At 39.5% G+C, this 18,705-nt stretch overlaps 1 protein-coding gene across 6 annotated transcripts in view; it reads left to right on the top strand.

The window, feature by feature from the left end:
* The first annotated feature begins 2,804 nt into the window (after window positions 1–2,804).
* nbeab (neurobeachin b) overlaps window positions 2,805–18,705 on the top strand; it is a 221,184-nt gene continuing 205,283 nt past the window's right edge. For 4 of the 6 annotated variants that reach the window (XM_037079745.1, XM_037079726.1, XM_037079736.1 and 1 more), the window contains exon 1: window positions 2,805–3,748. In XM_037079745.1, the coding sequence (XP_036935640.1) occupies window positions 3,473–3,748 (276 nt within the window). In that variant the 5' untranslated portion in view covers window positions 2,805–3,472. The remainder of the gene's footprint in view (window positions 3,749–18,705) is intronic. The other 2 variants (XM_037079753.1, XM_037079762.1) reach the window with 2 other exon arrangements.

Below are 18,705 nucleotides of genomic sequence, written 5' to 3'. Positions count from 1 at the left end.
ACAATTCTTCCTGATCTGGGATGAGAGGGACCTCTACTGGCCATTCAAAGGAAACACATGACTGCAGGCAACTGCACATGGGGAGATAGATTGACATGGAGACCTTATCAGAGCTTTCAATTATTTTTTTGAACAAACATAACAACACTTCAGATTGAAATGCAAAAAAGTGTGTAATTTATCTTGTCTGGCCTTGTATGGACAGAGAAAGGCTTGAAAACATAACCCTAGCTGATTGACATTTCTGTCCACTAGATGGCCCTTTCTGATCAGTCAGTGACAATTCATCTTTGCCACTTTATATTTTGCTTAGACAATGCTATTGAAAATAAGGCTTCCTTTCAACCATAACCCATTACCCTTTTTTTCGGACAGGCTTTTTCAATAGGCAATTAAGGTGAGAACACAAAATGACAATGTTAATGTTTCAGTCTTATGGGATGCCACACAAACAATGATAGCTCGAAAAATTATCACAATTTAGTACCTATTCAAAACCTTACTGAGATATAGTTAGAGGTAGTGGCAGTTCAGACATGTTGAAGGTATATAAAAAAAGAGAGATGGTGTTGTGGGCAGACCTTATTGATCATTATGAACAACGCTGCAGGCCTCTGAATCTGGATCTACTCCTCTGATTCAGTTCCCTGTATATTCTCTAACCGTGTGAATAGCAAAGTCAAACCCCCACCATTGACCTCTATTCACATACTGGCTGGTTTTATGGTTCTTCTTAACAAGGTTCAAGCTTAACAGAGGGGGTGGGAGTATTAGAGGGAGTTCCTGGAAGTGATTTCCCACTGACGGTAAAAGGACATTATTAGTCAGTCACATTGGGACAGAGGAATACAAACAACAATAGCTGTAAGGACATTTTGCACAACTGAACTGAGAAAATTATGATTGTGTTTGCTAATTCAAAGATATAGTATTATGAAAGTACATTTACAATAGCTCATAAGAATGCAGTGCATAAAAAAAATGACCTGCATCACCGGGTGAAATTACATTTCATCTACTCATAGGTGAACAGGCGAAATAATCTGATTGCCAGTTTTATGCACTGCATATGTGCAAATTATATCAAGCTTTAAAACTGTTCTGCAATACACATCGTAGGTAGCTTTATAAAGCCTGCAATTATTACTACCTCTTTTGAAACTGTGCTGACACAGATCAGCTTAACGAGGTCATGAAATGCAAGCTCAGCTTCTGGCTGTCAGTCAGCAGGATGGACAGGATTGTTGCCAAGCTGTCGGTGTCAGTCACTTTTATGTAACCACTGGAACGGTTATGTTAGTTGCTATTACATACTGTATATCTCTTTCCATATGACTTAGCAAAGTAAAACAGGCCATAAATGCGATAATGGAAAAGTCACTCTTCTTGATACTGTATCATAAAACATTCAAGACAAAAGGCAGTAAAATGCATAAATTCTACTTTACATATGTAAATGCAAGACATCATTCCAATAAAAAATTCATTTGAAAATAAAAGCAAATATTTTTCTAACCTGGTGATTAATCAAAGTAAATAATATAAAAATGAAATACATAGTATGGATGGTCAACAGAAATTGATGCAATCCAGGATTGTTTTTTGTTTAGTTGAGTAAGAAAACCAGGCACTTTGTGAATTTCCACTAATGTCAGTATATTCTTTGAATTCTGTCTGTAATTAGCAGATCCATGTGTCAAAAAGCAGACCCTAATACTAATTCAATGAGAACACCAGGAGAAAACTTGACTAGTAGTTTACGGAGGTTACTTATCTCATTATGCTAACAGAATGTGTTGTACTGCTTTGCAATGATGGTCAGGGTCACCTTTGTGCCTCACAGACTGATCAGTAAATCTCTTGCACTAGAAGTTCAAACTGTAATGAAACAAGTTCACATTTATATGAACAGAGAGAGAACCTGTAAAACAATAAAACAAGTCAGATGTGCACATATTCATGGGAACAATGTTCAGGTGGACAGGCAAGCATGGCCTTAAGCAAAAAGACAGCCTGAATGGTTCAGCGTCTGGCCTCTCAATTAAATGATATTCTTTAAGACACCTATTAATGAAAGCAAACCATCACACCTTTATAGCTTTAATTAACCTAACAGCCATTGTAATAAAATTTTAAATGACCATAAAACTCATATCTCATTCAAGTCTGGGATACTGGTCCTATAGACCAAAACTACTCGAGCTTTTTAAACTTAAACACTGACAACCATGAACCATTATCCATTTGTAGGAGAATGTGCTAGACCCAAAGGCAAGGGTCCATGAAAAGTGGTGGGTCTCAGATGCAAAAAGTCTTCTGAATGGTTGTCAACATATGTGACTATAGGCAATGTAATGATGAGACTGTATGAGGTCATAGAAAATGATAATGGTTGAGGAAAAAATTTACATAATGTTTAAATGAATTTGTCAACATTTCTTGATGCAAGCTTTTTTGGGTGAATTTGAAACCCTTAGAGTAAGTTGGGCTAGTACGATTTGGTGATCCAGTTGCCTTAAAGTTTAATTGCTGATTGGATAAAAGGTTTCCTTTAAAATCATATTGGGGCAGGTGTAACTATTTAGGCAATGGACACCATTGTTAATGTTGTTGGCTACACCTGTATTGTTTATTATTATTATTATTATTATTATTATTATTATTATTATTATTATTATTATTATTATTTTAACCAAACTTCTTTTTGTATCCGTTTAATTTCAGCTGACTTTACATTTCACATTTACATAACAAAATCTACTATTGCCTTTCAGACCGGAAACGGAAGTACATACCTTCCGGCTGCCATTTTTGTTTTGGGATTCTAAAGTTAAAATCTTGAGCGGTAGCCAAATTATCATTCTTAACCTAACCGGATTGGTTTAACTAACTAAAAGGCAAACTTTAGTAAATGGTTGTGTGTCGCGATATAAAACTACTGCTTATCTTTTTGTAATTAGCCATGCTAAGCTCCAAGAAGTGCTCCGTACTGCGTTGCTCCCACCTGCCCGCTGGGCGGCTCGGCGAGGCCCCCCTTGCTAGCGGTCAGTCTCCGGCTCTCCGGCTCCATCATCGCAGCCAGCGCAGGCGTGGTGAGCGGAACCGCAGGCAGGGGGCGGCAACATGGCGGTGACAGCAGCGCAGACACGGAGACGCGCATCCAGGAGAGCGGCACATACACACATCTTTGTGTACACAGTGCAGGTCAGTCAGCTCAGTTAACCGGCTGGCACCGACAACACACCGGACTCCCTCACCGGAACTCCTGAGAGTGGATCTAACTGACACAGAGTGGGTTCTTGTTTGTGTTTTGTTTTTGTTTTTCGGGGCTTCGCGCGTCTTCTTCTTCTTCTTCTTCTTCTTCTTCTCCTCTCTCATTTCTTCTTGATGCTTCGGAGCAGTGATTCAATTCATCACAAGGGGGAAGACGTGTAACTAGCCTCTCCCGAAGAGCCGCCCGGTCTGGGTGGACATGACAAGCGAGAGACCGGTGACAATGCCGGGTTCGGTGTCGCTCTCGGACCGACAGCCTCCTCCAGGTCACAGGCAACACGCGGCTGCAGTCTCCGCTGCCGCCGCCGGTGAGACGATGATGATGTCCGGCTCAGGTTCAGTGGTCCTCCCGGCTGGGATTATCAATCCATCGGTTCCTATCCGGAATATCAAAATGAAATTTGCTGTTCTCATCGGACTGATCCAGGTCGGAGAGGTTAGCAACCGTGATATTGTGGAAACGGTGCTGAATTTGGTGAGTAAACGTGTTTTTCCCCTTCCCTTTCCTCTCTTCTCACTCTGTGACTGGACGTTACTGCTTGTAATCCCAAATCGAGAGTGCTGTTCAGTTGCACCAATAACAGTGCTGACATGCAACAAAACAGTGTTATTTTTAATATCGACACAGTGCAAATAATAATTAAATTATTGGCTGCACTAACGTGAACAAGTGCCCCGGGATATGAGCGAGCAAACAGCCAGTGGACAGCCAGAAGTCACACATGGACCGAGACAAGGTGGGATGAGGGATGCTGATCCAAAACCAGCCCTCAAGTTTTCAAGTTCAGCAACTTCTCTGTGTTACTTGTAAACCGAGCAGGCTGATGTGAATGATGTCAGTGTAGGTAAAATACACACCTGCTGGGATTTAAGTGTATTGTGAGTACTGCATTGTTTGCTGCTGCACAATTTAAGCAATTTCCTAAGGCATTTTGTGTTGATGTAGTGTAATGTAGGCGAACAGAGGCAGCATGCATCAGCTGCTGCTGCTGCTGCTGCTGTGTGTTTGTGTGTGTGTGTGTGTGTGGGTCCCCATAACATGCCAGGGACTATGGCTGTTGATGGGGCTGCTGCTCATCTGCTGATTATTTTCGTGCTTAATCGTTTTATCAATTAAACTTAAAAAAAAATGTGAAAAATGCTGATCACAATTTCGTGGAGCGCGAAGTGATCAGATTGCTTCTTTTGTCCAACCAACAGAAAGTGCAAATACTCAACATTAACCATGAAAAGTGGCAAAAAGAAGCAGTAAATCCTTACATTTAAGATCGGGATCAATGAAAACGACTTTGCTCAGCTCATTATGGATAACCCATAATTAACTTCTTCTCATGGTAAATCCCGATGACATAAACGATAATCACATTTTTGTCTTTTAAAAAGGAAGTTCCTAACCTGCACTTTATGCACACCGGAGGGACCTGGGTGAAAAAAATGCTAAAAAGATGCAGTGAGCAAAGATGGATGATTAATAACCCATAGTTCTGATAACATTGGTTATGTTAAAACAGACTTTATCACACCTATCCTCACCCTGGAATGTGGGACACGTATTACAAGTTGCAAACATGTTGTTTTCCTCTGAACCTGTAAAAAACTTGTTTGGCTCTTCAGTCTAAACCGTGTGGCTCTATCCAGGTGCAGCAGTTTGATGTCAAGTGCACAATGGCTGCACTTCTTCTTTTATGATTGTAATGATAATAATGATAATAGCTTTATTTATAGAGCACATTTAAAAACAGAGCTCACAAAGTGCTCTGACAGACAGAACAAAAGGACGACACTCAGGAAGATGATATAACAGGATGAATAATCAATTAACAGTCAAGCCAAACTAGTTTAAACAAGAAGGCAAAAGAAGAAAACACATTAACATACGTACATATATACTTATATGTATGTATATATGTGTATAGTGCATCTCTAATTTAAGATGCTGAAACAAGCAAACGTTTGACAGTTTTGCTTGGAAAATGACTGAAACAATCAATCATCAAAATAGTTGGCAGTTCATTTTCTTTCCATCTACTAATCCCTCAATCGACTAATCATTGATGCTTTAATAAACTGTTTTCAGGGAATTCAGAACTGCTAACACCTCTAAGAAGAGGGCTCAAGAACCAGTCAGTGTTAGACAATAATTTGGGCTCCGCGGCTCCTCAGCATTGTGTTAATAAGGATGAATATTCTTGGTGTACCCCTGAGCCACTCCTAACGGAAGTGTGAAAACTAGTGGGTGTTTGATGCTGGTCTTCCCCAGATCAATATTGACCTGGGGACTATTTTCTCTCTGGCCTTTTTCTTCCACTTTCTCACCAGACGTGAAGTGTCTGCTCTCATAATTTGCTGTATGATATTATAACAGATGTAACAAAGCGAGACGCAACGAGTGTCAGCAGAAGGTGGTTGACCATTTGAGACAAGGGTTAGCAAATGAAGACAGCTCCGTCCATTGGTACAGTGTAATGTGATATGATAGGGCCGTAGAAGGAACTTACACCTTTGCTTTGACCATCTGCAGGATTACTACAGCAGAGCCTATATGCAGTGGTTTAGCCTCTCCTTGTTAGCACACTAGAGATTAATTACGACCTGTTCTGGCACAACTGAAATCCACTTTGTGGAGCAGGACAAATTGTAGCCCTTGGCATGTTCAGACATGAGAGTAGTACTGCAATGGCTGGAGTCTCTGACACCTTGGCCTCTCACACTTTGAGAGTGCTATTTTCACAGGAAATGTGTTCAAGGAATAACACGCTGTGGTCTACACTGATAGCCTAGACAATAGACAATTATTTGAACCAGAGACTGATCTTGTTTTAGTCATTTCTCCATTGTGCTGTTACTGAATGCAGGGCTTAATTAATGTCACATCTGCCTCCTCTGTGCATGTTTATATTGTCAAGTAATTGCTCTGACATGCATCATACAGCAGCGCACTTCATTCATTTTCTCAGTGATGTACAGGTCCCCAAACTTTTGAATGACAGTTTTAATTAACGGAGGCCATTACTTCTTTGCTGTGGTGTATTATTTAGGACATCACACCAGTGTGAATTGATTTGATTTGTTTGCAAAGAAAAATACAACCTTCATCCATATTATGTGCATACAAATGAACCACATATAATGCAGCCATCATGGCACCAGATGACACCTTAATTGTGATCATATCTGCCTCTTCATCTAAATGACATCACAAAACGTGCATGAATAATACCGGAGAGAAGACGGTGGTGAAAGCTATCATGCAAGCAAGCCCTCCGTCTGTAAGATGCCATGGCCACAGAAATTGTTATGCTCATAAATTCAGATTTTGTTTGAAGTGTGGAGACGGTCTGAAGATCCTGAAGGATCCTTAAGTGTTTCTCATGGGGTCCAATTTGTGGAGTAATGAAATAATAATATCCTTCTTTCCGTCCAAGGAGCATCCCGGGAAAGTTGTGAGCAGGAGATCCTGAACATCTATCATGAAAAAGTATCTTATTCTGGTATTTAAAAAAAAAAAAAAAAAAAAGTTATTCAGTTGAAGTTCTTTTTGAACTCCTTAGATGGGAAATTTGATAAAAAAATGGCTCTGATATAAGTGCTCCTTAACATAAGCATAGAAACCAATCTTAGATGTTTAGATGGGACATTTCGTCAGATTTATGAAATGGGCAGCACCCATCAGAACTGAGAGTGTAAAACATTACCTTAGAACCCTCAACTCTGTGCAAGTATTTGACTCTCTTCTGGTGTTTTTTTTTTCCCTCATCAAAATGACATTAACTTATAAATTCACTGCAGTGTTCCTGTCATGGAATATGCAGATCTGGAGCCTTTCTTAACACAACAGAAGCAGAACCTCTGTGGACAGTTTGTCTGTTTATCTCTGGGGTTGACATGGATGAGGCTGTCAACCTGTTTACATGTACACACATACAGCGCTCCAGGCTGTGACTATTTTGGTTTCAGATATGACTGTAAATCTGTCAAGTGCGACTAAACGCTTTCATTGGTCGTACTGGTGGAACTGAAATTTAGTTATTAATTTAGTTCACGCTTTGCAGTTTGTTTTTGCATATGCTGCTATTTGAATGCGTTTTCACCTTTTTTAGATTTTAAATCATTTACAAAGTGTGTTAAAATGTATTTTTAGGTGCGTCTAAATGATGTGCTGTTGCGCCTAGATGAAGCAGTTAGGCACACCATCAAACTGTGAAAAGTTATTCTGGAGCCCAACATATTTCATTTTAATATTATGGTATGAAAAACAGAATAATGTGAATTTTAGTGTGATAATTGCCCTCTTTGGCTTGAAATGGCTCATAAAGTAGTCAGCAAAAAACACTACTTGCATAGAAATAAGACAGTGTTCATGACCTCTTCATCTCTTTCTTATCCTCATTCTCTCTCTGAATATGTACCCCTTTGACCTTGTGTAATAGTAATAGAATAAAAACGGTGCACCTGACCACTTAGTAATGCTACTTTCCTTATTAGATCATTGGATCAAATTATTGCCCTCAAGGTGGGGATACACAGCCGACAACAATAAGAGTTAATCAACTGCTTCTCATGGTTGATACCATTAAGATAATCCATAAATTCCCATTTTTGTATATTTTTTTAAAGTTAATTTGCTGGAGTTTATGTACGCCCAAGTTAAGAAAGGCTAAGACGTGTTTTCAGCCGCATCTTAAGCTCAGGCTTCCATCAAACTCTGATCATAGATATTGATCATACATCTTATCAAATTTTGGTACAAGCAAGATGATACTGATTGTCATAGATACTTCTAATCATTAAGTTGGAATCAAAGTGTCTCCTACTCAGATAGTCACATTCTTTGTAACAGATCGGCTGACCCTCTTCATGACATGAAAAAGAGAGTGGGTGTTTCTGTCGTGCTCTTTGTCACTTAATCATTCAGTGAACAGTTCTCTGACAAAAGAGAAAGTTGCATTGCTCAATGGCAAGTCACCTATGATCACATGGGTAATGGAGAGATGTGTGAAAAGAAGTTCACCTTGATCCTGTCATTTGGGAGGAACAGATTTCTCATGTGCTGTCGACAAGCGGTTGATGTGGTCGTGGTTGATAACAAAAAACATGAAATACACTGCTGGTACCCTTCACTGCCATGTCAGGTCAGAGTGATTGTCGAGCTTATTTAGACCTTGTTCAGGCGACACTCCTCCCAAATTATATTCTTTTAATATCAATCACTCCCTCGCTGTAGACTTGAAAGGTTGGTGTTATAAGTGGAGGATTCGTTCTACACCAAGAACTAGAGCTGCTGTTAACTTGAACATTGGTGGTTACAATGCTTTCATAGTAGAAAAAAGTATGGAAAACACACACTTGTGCAACATAGTCCACTTATCCACCATCCATTTATATACTCGCGTTCCGCTGTTCGTGTATAATCCAATATGGCAAAATCCAGTTTCTGTTTGCAGCTCCTGCAGTTAGCTTGTTTGTGTTTGTGGCTTGCAATCACATTTGCTTCTCAAGGGAGTCTCAAGGGACTGCTTGAAAAAAAAAAGCTACAAACAGGTACAGTGTGCAGAATTTGATGAGAATTATGTGTTTGGATACTGCAGAGAGTGTAAACAAACAGGGACAAAGATAATGCTTCAGGAGTGGGTGATAAGTTTCTTTATTATGGATGTTGGAATTCATGTACAGAGTAGGGCTGCAATGATTGATCCATTGGTTTTAAACAATTAGTTGTATAGTCTGGTTGAGCTATTTTTTTGAAAGAAAAAGGGGAAATATCTGGTTCTGCCTTTTTAAATTAAGTTCTCTAGTTTCTTTCTATTTTCTGTCATTTTAATGCCAAAAACAACTAATCGATTACTCAAGAAAATAGTCGACTGCAGTCCTATAATACAGAGTTACTTAGATATGAAGTCAAGCTGACCAGAGTAGACCCACTTTTTTCATCAATATCAAAACCCCCAACATCCTCTTTAAAGCCTCAGGAGTGGAGTGTTGGGTATTAAAAAGATATTTGATGGATTTTCTCTTTAATGACATGCTTCACCTTGCTGGCTAACGCTCTACAAAGTGGTAACGAAATCCTGTTCTAGTTTCTAAACATAGAATTTTTTTACTTTTTCAGGATGAATTCCTCTCACAGAGGTGCATTACTCTTGCTACTGCAGTGTTCCCTTACCGTCTGCGTCAGTGATTTTATAGTTAATTCTCTGATATGACTTTGAATTGCCAGCTTAGATGGAAAGCACACCAGCCTGCTGAGACACTTTGAATGAGAAAATGACAGATTCTCAGTCTTTCATATGCCCGTGCTGCTTCGTTAAATATATGATCACCAATAGTTGCCAAATCAATTATTTTCATTAGCTTAATGGCATTACACGCGCTACTACAATTATCCTTATGACAGGCGCAATGATGCACATTGGACTATGATTAGTAATCACTCATCCTTGCTGTTTTTGATTAGGAGATGCTTTTGAGAGTAATTTTCCTGAATCAGAACTGAATAAAGAAAGGAAAATCTCCAAGGTGAAAAATGTTTTTTATGTGAGGATATTGTTGTGTGGAAAGCCAAATTAGTCAGGAAGCTAGCCCTTTGTTGGATGAAGTGTTGGTGTGCCCCAACCAAGTGACTGCTCTCCAGACTTTAAGCAGAGTTCACTGGAGCTTAACTGATCATACGCTTCCAAACAGGACTTTGCCACTCAGATTAATCAACTTGAAGTACCTAGGAATCAGGGTTTTTGTTCCAAAAACATGGTGCCGGTTCATGTGTCCTGGATGATTTTAGTTTCCTGGACAAATGGAGATCACTGACCAAAGCATCAAATGACTTGGGAACGACTTATCAACTACAACCTAGTTGGAAGAGTAAAAAGTGAGCTGATTGTTGAGTCTCATTCTGAGACTGGCTCGGTCTCAGTGTCTGTTCTTGTGTTCAGTTCATTCTCCATCTGAACTAACCACCCTCCTGAGACTCCAGTTATTCCCCTCCAGTCTCCTCCTGGTCCCCTCTTTTCTCTGTATGTTCATTATGTAAAGCACATTTCCCATCCAGTAAGCAGTCAACAGGGTCGAAGAGAGACTAAGGAGGTCCTCTGGTCTGCAGATTTAAGAAGCTAAATTGTTGTAGTAGCACAGGATACCTCTGGTTACAAAGAACACACATAAGAACTGTAATTTATCCCACAGGTAGCTGGCTTGCTCAATTCACAGAGAGTCAATTTTCATTCTCACTCTGTCCTCTGTTCTATTTCAGTAGTATATTTCACTCTGGCATGAGGGAGCAGTCGCTAGCTGTCAGATCAAACTAAAAGCAAATGTCGCTGTCCAATCTATCAGTCATTTGGGGAATTTCAATTGCTTACTTATAGATATTCTGCCAACAGACCAAAGACATACATTTGGCTGGACTGAGTGCTCTAAACTGCTTACAGGTGTATGTGTGAGAGAGACTGACTCCGTTTGTCTGAGTTAGCTCCAACAACAGACTGGCGATCTGCCCAGAGTCTTTGTCCTTTGGCCAACTGAATTCTAGGATAAGCTCCAGTCCCCTGCAAGTAAAAATAATCCTACAGATCATTGAAGAATGTATATTCTCAGGGTACAATGCCCGCGAGTTACACTCTCCCCAACTTCCTGAAATTTATTTGCAAGTGAAAAGATAAAAAGTTTGACTTTGGTTAACAATCAATGCATTCATGTGAAAATTCATTGTGAGTATTGAGTATTGACAGTTTTTATTGAATACAGTTGATACATCATCATCAGGCATGTAGGGCTTAGCTGGAGGAGATTCCTCACAGAAACACCAACCTCAAACACAGCTGCAGAACGGAGAGGTGCTGAGGGGCAACCTCCCACCCCCAGGTGGGTGAGGTATATTATATTCATTGGCTTATTGATATCTGTTGGCAGAAAGCTTCAGACAGCTGGTCTAGCAAAATACATTCCTAAATACACTTTTCAACCATCTGCAGCACCTAGAAAAGGTGCTTTTATCGTCATGAGTGCTTCATTGTAGTTATACGGGTGCGTTATTGTCTCACTGATGCAATGGACTGGATACGGGACTATGTATATTCCATTTAGTGACTGATTAAGAAGCTTGGGTAAGCATCAGTGTTTTACTGTAAACATTAGCAGTTTAATAAAGTAAGAATTAAACATCATTGCCCCTCATGACCTTAAAATGTTTGTGCATTGGAGTAATTAGATATCCTAAACACCCAATTGCACCAGACAAAGTGAGAAATGGCTGAGTAGAAGATGCTTTTGGGGTTGCAGGTTGTTTTTAAGATTTATTTTGTCTAAGATTTTTACACAGAGGGTCCTAAAGAACATTGGTGACTTCTTGGCTTGTTTTCCAAATGGGTTTCAGATTGGCACTCACTTCCTTTTGTTTCTTCTCTGTCTGCTATCTGTAAATCATTTTGTGAGAAATGTGAATTTTTGTATGTGGGCTCTTTTTAGTTGGGGTCAGTGAGTTTATTTTGAGTCACAGAAAGCTATAAATAAAAAATCAACCCCAGATAAAGGTAATAGGTTCATCTTTGTAATACTGTTACGTCTGCCAATTAAGAAGGTGTTAGTTAGTCCTTTTGTAGAGTTTTGTAATTAATAAGGAGCAGCATTTATGAACAATGAGTGGAGTTGGTGTTATGTTTTTCTAATGATCTGGTTTTAGTAACAAATATAGCGGCTGCATTTTGGACTAACTGTTTTTTTTTTGTTGTTTTTTTAATGCTACAGAGTAAAAGATCTACTGATTTTGATGTGATTAAAACATTATTTAGAATTTCTGCATCTAACTGTGTTAAAAACTTCGGGAGGTGACATCCAGATTTAGAAATAAAAATACTGCTCTCCGAATATGATCATGATAAACAACAATGACAGTTTCACATTGAATATTTGCATGTGAAAAGTAACTATGAGAACAGTATGTTATGCAGAGGAATGGATATCTCTTCCTCTGCTGACAGTTGCTTCAGTAGAGCAGAGTACAATGCAGGCACAAGGCGTGTTGACACTAAGGGGATTTTGCTCATCTGGGTAAACTGCTCTCTTCATGTTGCTATTGGCACAACTGTTACTTTTGCTCTCTGCTTGCAGACACTGCTTTGAATCTCATATTGCTCGCTTTCCCTAATTGCTAACGGCTCAGAGAGTAGCTTAAAGTAAATTTGCACCATCTTTCTCTCAGGCATTTAATTTACTCAATCTTGTGATCACAATAGGCTTGATTGAAATTGTAGAGCTATGATCACGCCTGTCGGAAGCAGAAAATGAACGAAAAAAGACAACAGCATTATTTTGCAACAAACTGTTTAAACATTGTCGGTTGACTAGATTTGACCTCAGCGTTTTTTTTTTTGGAAACGTCTTCGATGTTGAAGTCTGAAGGGTCACATTGTGGACGTAACAAGTTCTCTTTGGTAGATGTTGAAAGTCTCCCTGGAAAATACGTTTGTGACTGACAGCAGAGACTAGTAGAGCTGCTTGATAATATCAGCTTCAACATGAAGTATTTTTATCGAACAGAAATAAAAATGTTTGCTGATATGAAAGGCACATGATGCGAATCGTTAACTAAGCAGGCTTCTTATTTTTAAAAGTATTGTATGCCTGCACCTGTCAGTGGGCTGTACCATTAACATTAGGCATGATGATATGTTGATTTTACATGGATATATGGATATACCTTGTCTGTTCCAACACAGCCTTCATTTTCCCAGGAAAGTGGATTCTCGATTGGCAGATGAAATTTGTGAAAGTGAGATTTATAGGGAACAAATCAAAATGTCAATGGTGTCATTAATATAATGATAAATTAAAGCGAAAGACTGTTTTAACAACAGGAAAGACTGGATTTCTCCAGTTAGGTGGGTAAATATGTGCATTTATCTTTATTGGCAAACTGCCTAAATTAGTTGAAAAATATTGGATAGCAAGCTTTTTTCCACCCCAACAAAACAAACCGCACTTCCTCTTCAAGCTTCTTTATATGTATAACTAATATCATGGTCACGGTGGTTATTGGCTCCATCTGAACTTTCACAGCTCATTAGGTTTGGCTGCTTAGATCATCCTGTCCAGCGCTGCCTGTCATCTATATTAAAAAACAGCCTCTGTAGTCCAGGTCCTAATTGTATGAATCTGCCTTCTGGAGGTAGTTTGGACTGCGCTTCTTTATTATTACATTATTCTGAATTATTTATCGAATGATATTTATTTCATGATGTTTTCTCATGTTTTGTTTAGATAAGTCTGCTCTGTTCTGCCTCTTCCCTCTGGTCAGACCCTGGTAGTCAGTTCTGCGGCAAAATGCTGATGTGCTGATTTACCCAGAGATCTCAACAGTTAAAAACACATCATCATCAAACCAGCATCTTTCACATTACATCCATGTATTTAGTTTGGACTTAAACCTAGGAGTAGAAGAGTCTATTTTATATTAATCGCCAATAAAGGTTTTCGTTTGTGATGGCTTCAGGGAAGACTTTCCATCTCCTTCTCTTTGAAGGTTGTCTTTCCTTCTTCAGAGACAATCTAAGATTCATGTTGCCCCATATTGAAAGCCAAGCTGGCAATTTATGTTGGTTTTTTGTTGTCATAGTAGCAACCAAAAACAGTGTTCATTGGGCATTGCAGAGCATGTTATTGCATTGTGAATGTATTGAAAATGGAATCAAAGCTGCCCTAAATTAATTAACTTTTGTTTTATAGTGTTGAATGAAAATCAATTGAACCACACCAGAGCCAACCGTTTATTTTCACCAACTGCTTCACTGAAAAAAATAAAACTCCTTTAGTGTGCAGCTTTGCTGTCAAGGGACAATCAGTATATCTGGACATGCATAATAGATGAAAGGCAAGCATTGAGTCTTGTGTGTGGCCTAAGTTGCTTTCAGTTATGGTTGGCCTTCACTGTAAGCATCCCTCTGCTGCTGTTTAGTCAATTGCGCACTTTGATCAATCTCGGATCGATAGCACCTCTGGTACAATTTTGCAAATGTCATGCTCCAGTTTTTTTTCCCCCACAACTGTTTTCTTTGTTGCTCTCAAAACATTACCTAATGGGACCTTGCCTTTTTGCTCTTTACTGCACTGACTCGTGGCATACATGCATGTATTGCACAAAAATGAGAAATTATTTATAATGGATTTAAACTTTGATTTAGGTTAGGGCATGTTGCAGTTGTTTTGCCGTAAAAACAAACAAACAAACAACTTTCACTAGTTTTTAGGGACCGGAAGAATTCTACTGACATTTCCACCTGTTTCTCGGTTTGTCAGACATCATGCCAAGCTATTCTATAAGAACTATCATTGATCTGAAACTTGTGTATTTTTATTCCACCTCTGATACTCTCACCACTGATATCTTTCTAAAAATGTCCTTGAGCATGAATCTGTACTACAGGCTGCTGGGAGCCCTCAGACCTGTTTGTAGATTGGGTCAGTGAAAGATAATTTACCTACATGGACCAATTAAGTATCACATTAATGCTGGTAATGTACCTCAGATAGTCCTCAATATGCTACATGCTCTGTATGGTGAGATAATTGAGTCATTTATCAGGAATAGCTGTGTTCACCTTCATGAATCCTTTAGTGAGCCTTTTCCAGTTTGAACCACATGCATCAGAGGGGGGCTACAGTATGCTGAAGTTTCACTTCCTCAGTAAAGTTTATTCTCTTCTAAGCCATCCAATTTCAGCCAAGAGCAGTTCCATCTGATCTACTTCCCGATAATCTTCTCAGGATTTGAGGGAAAATTGAAATTATGATTTTGTTCAGTTTTATTTGTTTAAAGGTGATTTACCTGAACTGTGGATTGATTCAGGGAGAATGTGCTGAAATGCATTTTCTTGTCCTCAACCAAGGACGAATGGAAGGACCGCATTTTTAACATTGTCTGTTTACTGCTATGTCAGCAAATGTTTTTTCAGCTTTATTGGTCCCTTGGATGACTAGGTGCAGTTGTATACTTGTGTTTCTAGTTTTTATGAGGTCTTCTCAATGCCCTTGATTAATCTTATTATTTAAGTTTCATATCACTTTTTCTTATCATCAGTGTTTATAGAGAAACTTTTTGGGCCTTCTTCTTGGCAAATTAGCACAATTGTACATTCTGGTATATTCTATGTCCACTGTTTACTGTTGCCAAAATGGCTGTGCAATATTTTCTGGTCTGTGTCAGACTTGTCAGAAACAAACCACATCAGTGCGACAGAAGTGGCTGCTCTTTAAGGTAAGAGCCCCTCATTTTGTCTCAGTTGGTAGGAGCCATTCTCCTCTTGAGAAATACTCACTTCTGCGTCATATTCAATCTCTTTTTTGTGTTGCCATCCTGCCAAATTAGCTGTCAGCAGTCACGCAGAAGATCACAAACGGTCATCCAATTAGTGGAAAATATTGCCGTAAAGAGTATTAATATGTGACCCACAACTAAATAAATGATAGAACACATTATGAAATAGCAGACGTTTTTTCTATCATCATCATCATATATATCGTCAGATCATGCAGCCCAGCAACTTCGGCTTCATGTTGCCATTCTGTTAGGTAGAGACTCATTGTGGTTTCATTGATAACCAACAGCCAGTGCCTTGAGGAAATGCTACAGATAGGTCAAACGACTGTGCAAAGGCCATGGATCTATTTTCTCTCTGTTCTCCCCTCGGCCCTACTCTTCTCTTGCTATCCTCATCCCTCTCACTCGCTCACAGTGTTACCCCAGAGAGATGCTGTTGGTATATTATTTGGCTGCTGCCTGCATTTGTGTCTGGGTGCATTCTGTGCCACAAACCCCCAGCTCAGTGGGGTAATTTTAACCAGGGAACAGCTCACTCCTGGTTGCGTGGTGCTCTGTAACCTATCTTTCAGGACTTTTTTTTTTTTTTTAATACAAATGTGTTTCTGTGCTGCAATATGATGTGTGTAAAATCCTGTAGAGAGTGATGACAATGAAATTGACTGAGCCAGCAGAATGCTTGAAAATTCCTCCAAGTACCCTTTTCTTCTTTTCTGCTTCAATTTCAAACATAGTTTTGTCACAGCCACATACAGCACATGCACACCCACTAGACTGAGCTGAAGGTTGTTCATGACCTTAAGGCAGGAACACACCAACCATGGGATGTCTGAAGTGTTTGGGGAGACTCGGATGAGTTCAGGAGCAAAACTGTTCGGTGTATTTGACTATGTCGGAAGCTTTTGTAACCGCACGGACGTTGTCTGCTCCGATTCATCATGCAGAGTCTGAGAAGGTTGGCCGTTGGAGCCATTGGATTCTCTGATTCTCTGCAACAACTGGTAGGCGCCAGGCAAAATCATAACAACAGCCTAAAACTCCATGATGATAAGTAGCTGGTTATCATCAACCATTACACAGTGCTATCAACGGAAGACAATTGCATCTTTTGTTAGAGACGCACCTTCAAGCGCGTAGCCCTGTTGTCATGGAGATACGCATCACTGCTGTGGTAAAGCGCCGAGTCAAACTGAGTCAAGCCAAACCAGCACATGTGTCTGGAAAAGGGCTATTAGTCTCTCATTGAGAGGGTATTCCTTTGATGCTTGATCCAATTTGGCATCCCTCTTCCTCAGCCAACCTCTGAAGGGCATTTTAGAAGGAAGTCTGTTCAAACCAGTTTGTAAATTACATTCTTTCCTCAGATTAGCCTGTCACTAATCTAGACTACATGATGGATTTTACAAACAGTCCAAATATGTATGTATTAATAATTAAATTTCCTTTCACTCAATATATCCAGATAACAAATTAACATATTTTTGCTTTACTAGACATCACACCTTACATGCCAAATCTGCAGAACATTATGAAATGAATCCCCTTTGAGTAGCACAGTGTGTCACACAACACATTGTTAGCATGTTACTCAGCAGTGGTCAGTTACTGAGCCATTGTTAACCAGAACTGTTTATGGCAAGGGACAAGTGTGTTGGAACATCATCATCAGCAGCAATGTGCTTACTCCTGAGTGGAGGTGGTTTTGGCAGTCACCCAAATCCCAGCCAGGGTGTTAATGTGTTGTCTCCCCCCATAGGGAATGAAACCCTGCGCACACATGCTCATTTCTATGGAGATGAGCTGCATCTCTGATCAGGCAAACATGCAAAGTCATATTGCTCGCTGCGGCAGGGTGACAGCCAGTTACTCGATGCAAGGCATTCACATCACAGTGGAGATGTAGCAAAGACTACTTGATAACTAGATGGTGAAGGTGTAAATAAAATCCGTGGCTGTGTTTCTCAAGATCGCTAGGGATACGGGCATGCTGGGAGATGGAAATCTTTGTCCAATTTGTATCTAATAGGAATATGAATTGAAGCCAGGAAACTTGTTTATGCGCTGTAATTTTAGAAAATAGTTGCCATGTATGTGGCCGAGCTCGAAAACAGACTTGTGTTTGACTCTAAGGAAATGAATGCAGTGTAAGTGGATGTGAGTGATTGAATGTTTGAAGTACATCCTTTAAGGGAAACTGTGATTTTCAACCAGCAGTAGGATAGTATATGGACATTAACAATATTAAGCTTCTCTTCATTGTGCCTGCACATGGAGCTCTGGGCTCTGGGGCTGTTGATCAAACTGCAGATTGCACTTCCACATTTTTGTATGCCCACCTCCACAGACTTACAGTTGGATTGACAGAGATGGCAGCTCAGAAACTAAGATCAAACTGTCAAAACTTGGCAGGGCTGATCAAATATGAATCAGGACTCTGTTACTGCATTTTCTATTTCTCGCCTCAAAAGTTTTCAGAAACATATTTCTAGTGAACTGTATGGCTGAAATATGAGAATATGTGTAACCAGGCTGCAATTTATTGTCTACTTGAAACCAGACACAGGAAAACCAAGTGATGGTGGCCCAGCTTGACACATTGTGGTTGTTGTTGGTTTTCCACCTTTTGAACAAAGGGGAATACCACAGCCCTTCTCCTCTGTTTTCTCTGATCATATAACACCAATTTCAGACGGACTTAAGTCTTTCAAGTACATAATCAATGAGTAGACTATTGTTCCAGCGGTGAAATACTTATTTAAATCATGGAACCCAAGAATGGATTTAGGTGGATAACAAGTAAAAGAAAGACAGTATTTGCTTTTGATAGCAGCAGGCAACCTCATTGGCTGCACCTCTTCTTCTCTTTACCTTGGAAAAAGTCATTCATTAAAATGTATTTCAATCATGTTGGAAAGGTAAATCAACATTTTCTGTCAGCTTCTGTACGCGTTTGTAACCAGGCTGGGATTGAAAAGGGTGTGGACAAAAGTAAGTCAAGCAAAAGTAAAATGTGCACATATTCTGTGATGAAAGAGGAACAACAACAACCTGTTTGATGGGAATTAGAGCACAAACTATCAGCCTGTAGCCTGTAATATCTGACTGCTTCATTTGACCCATTTGAG

The sequence above is a fragment of the Acanthopagrus latus genome, chromosome 2 (genome assembly GCF_904848185.1).
Source record: "Acanthopagrus latus isolate v.2019 chromosome 2, fAcaLat1.1, whole genome shotgun sequence".
NCBI classification, from domain to species: Eukaryota; Metazoa; Chordata; class Actinopteri; order Spariformes; family Sparidae; genus Acanthopagrus; species Acanthopagrus latus.
Note: the sequence above shows the minus strand (reverse complement) of the source record. Positions and strands in the feature narration are given on the sequence as shown.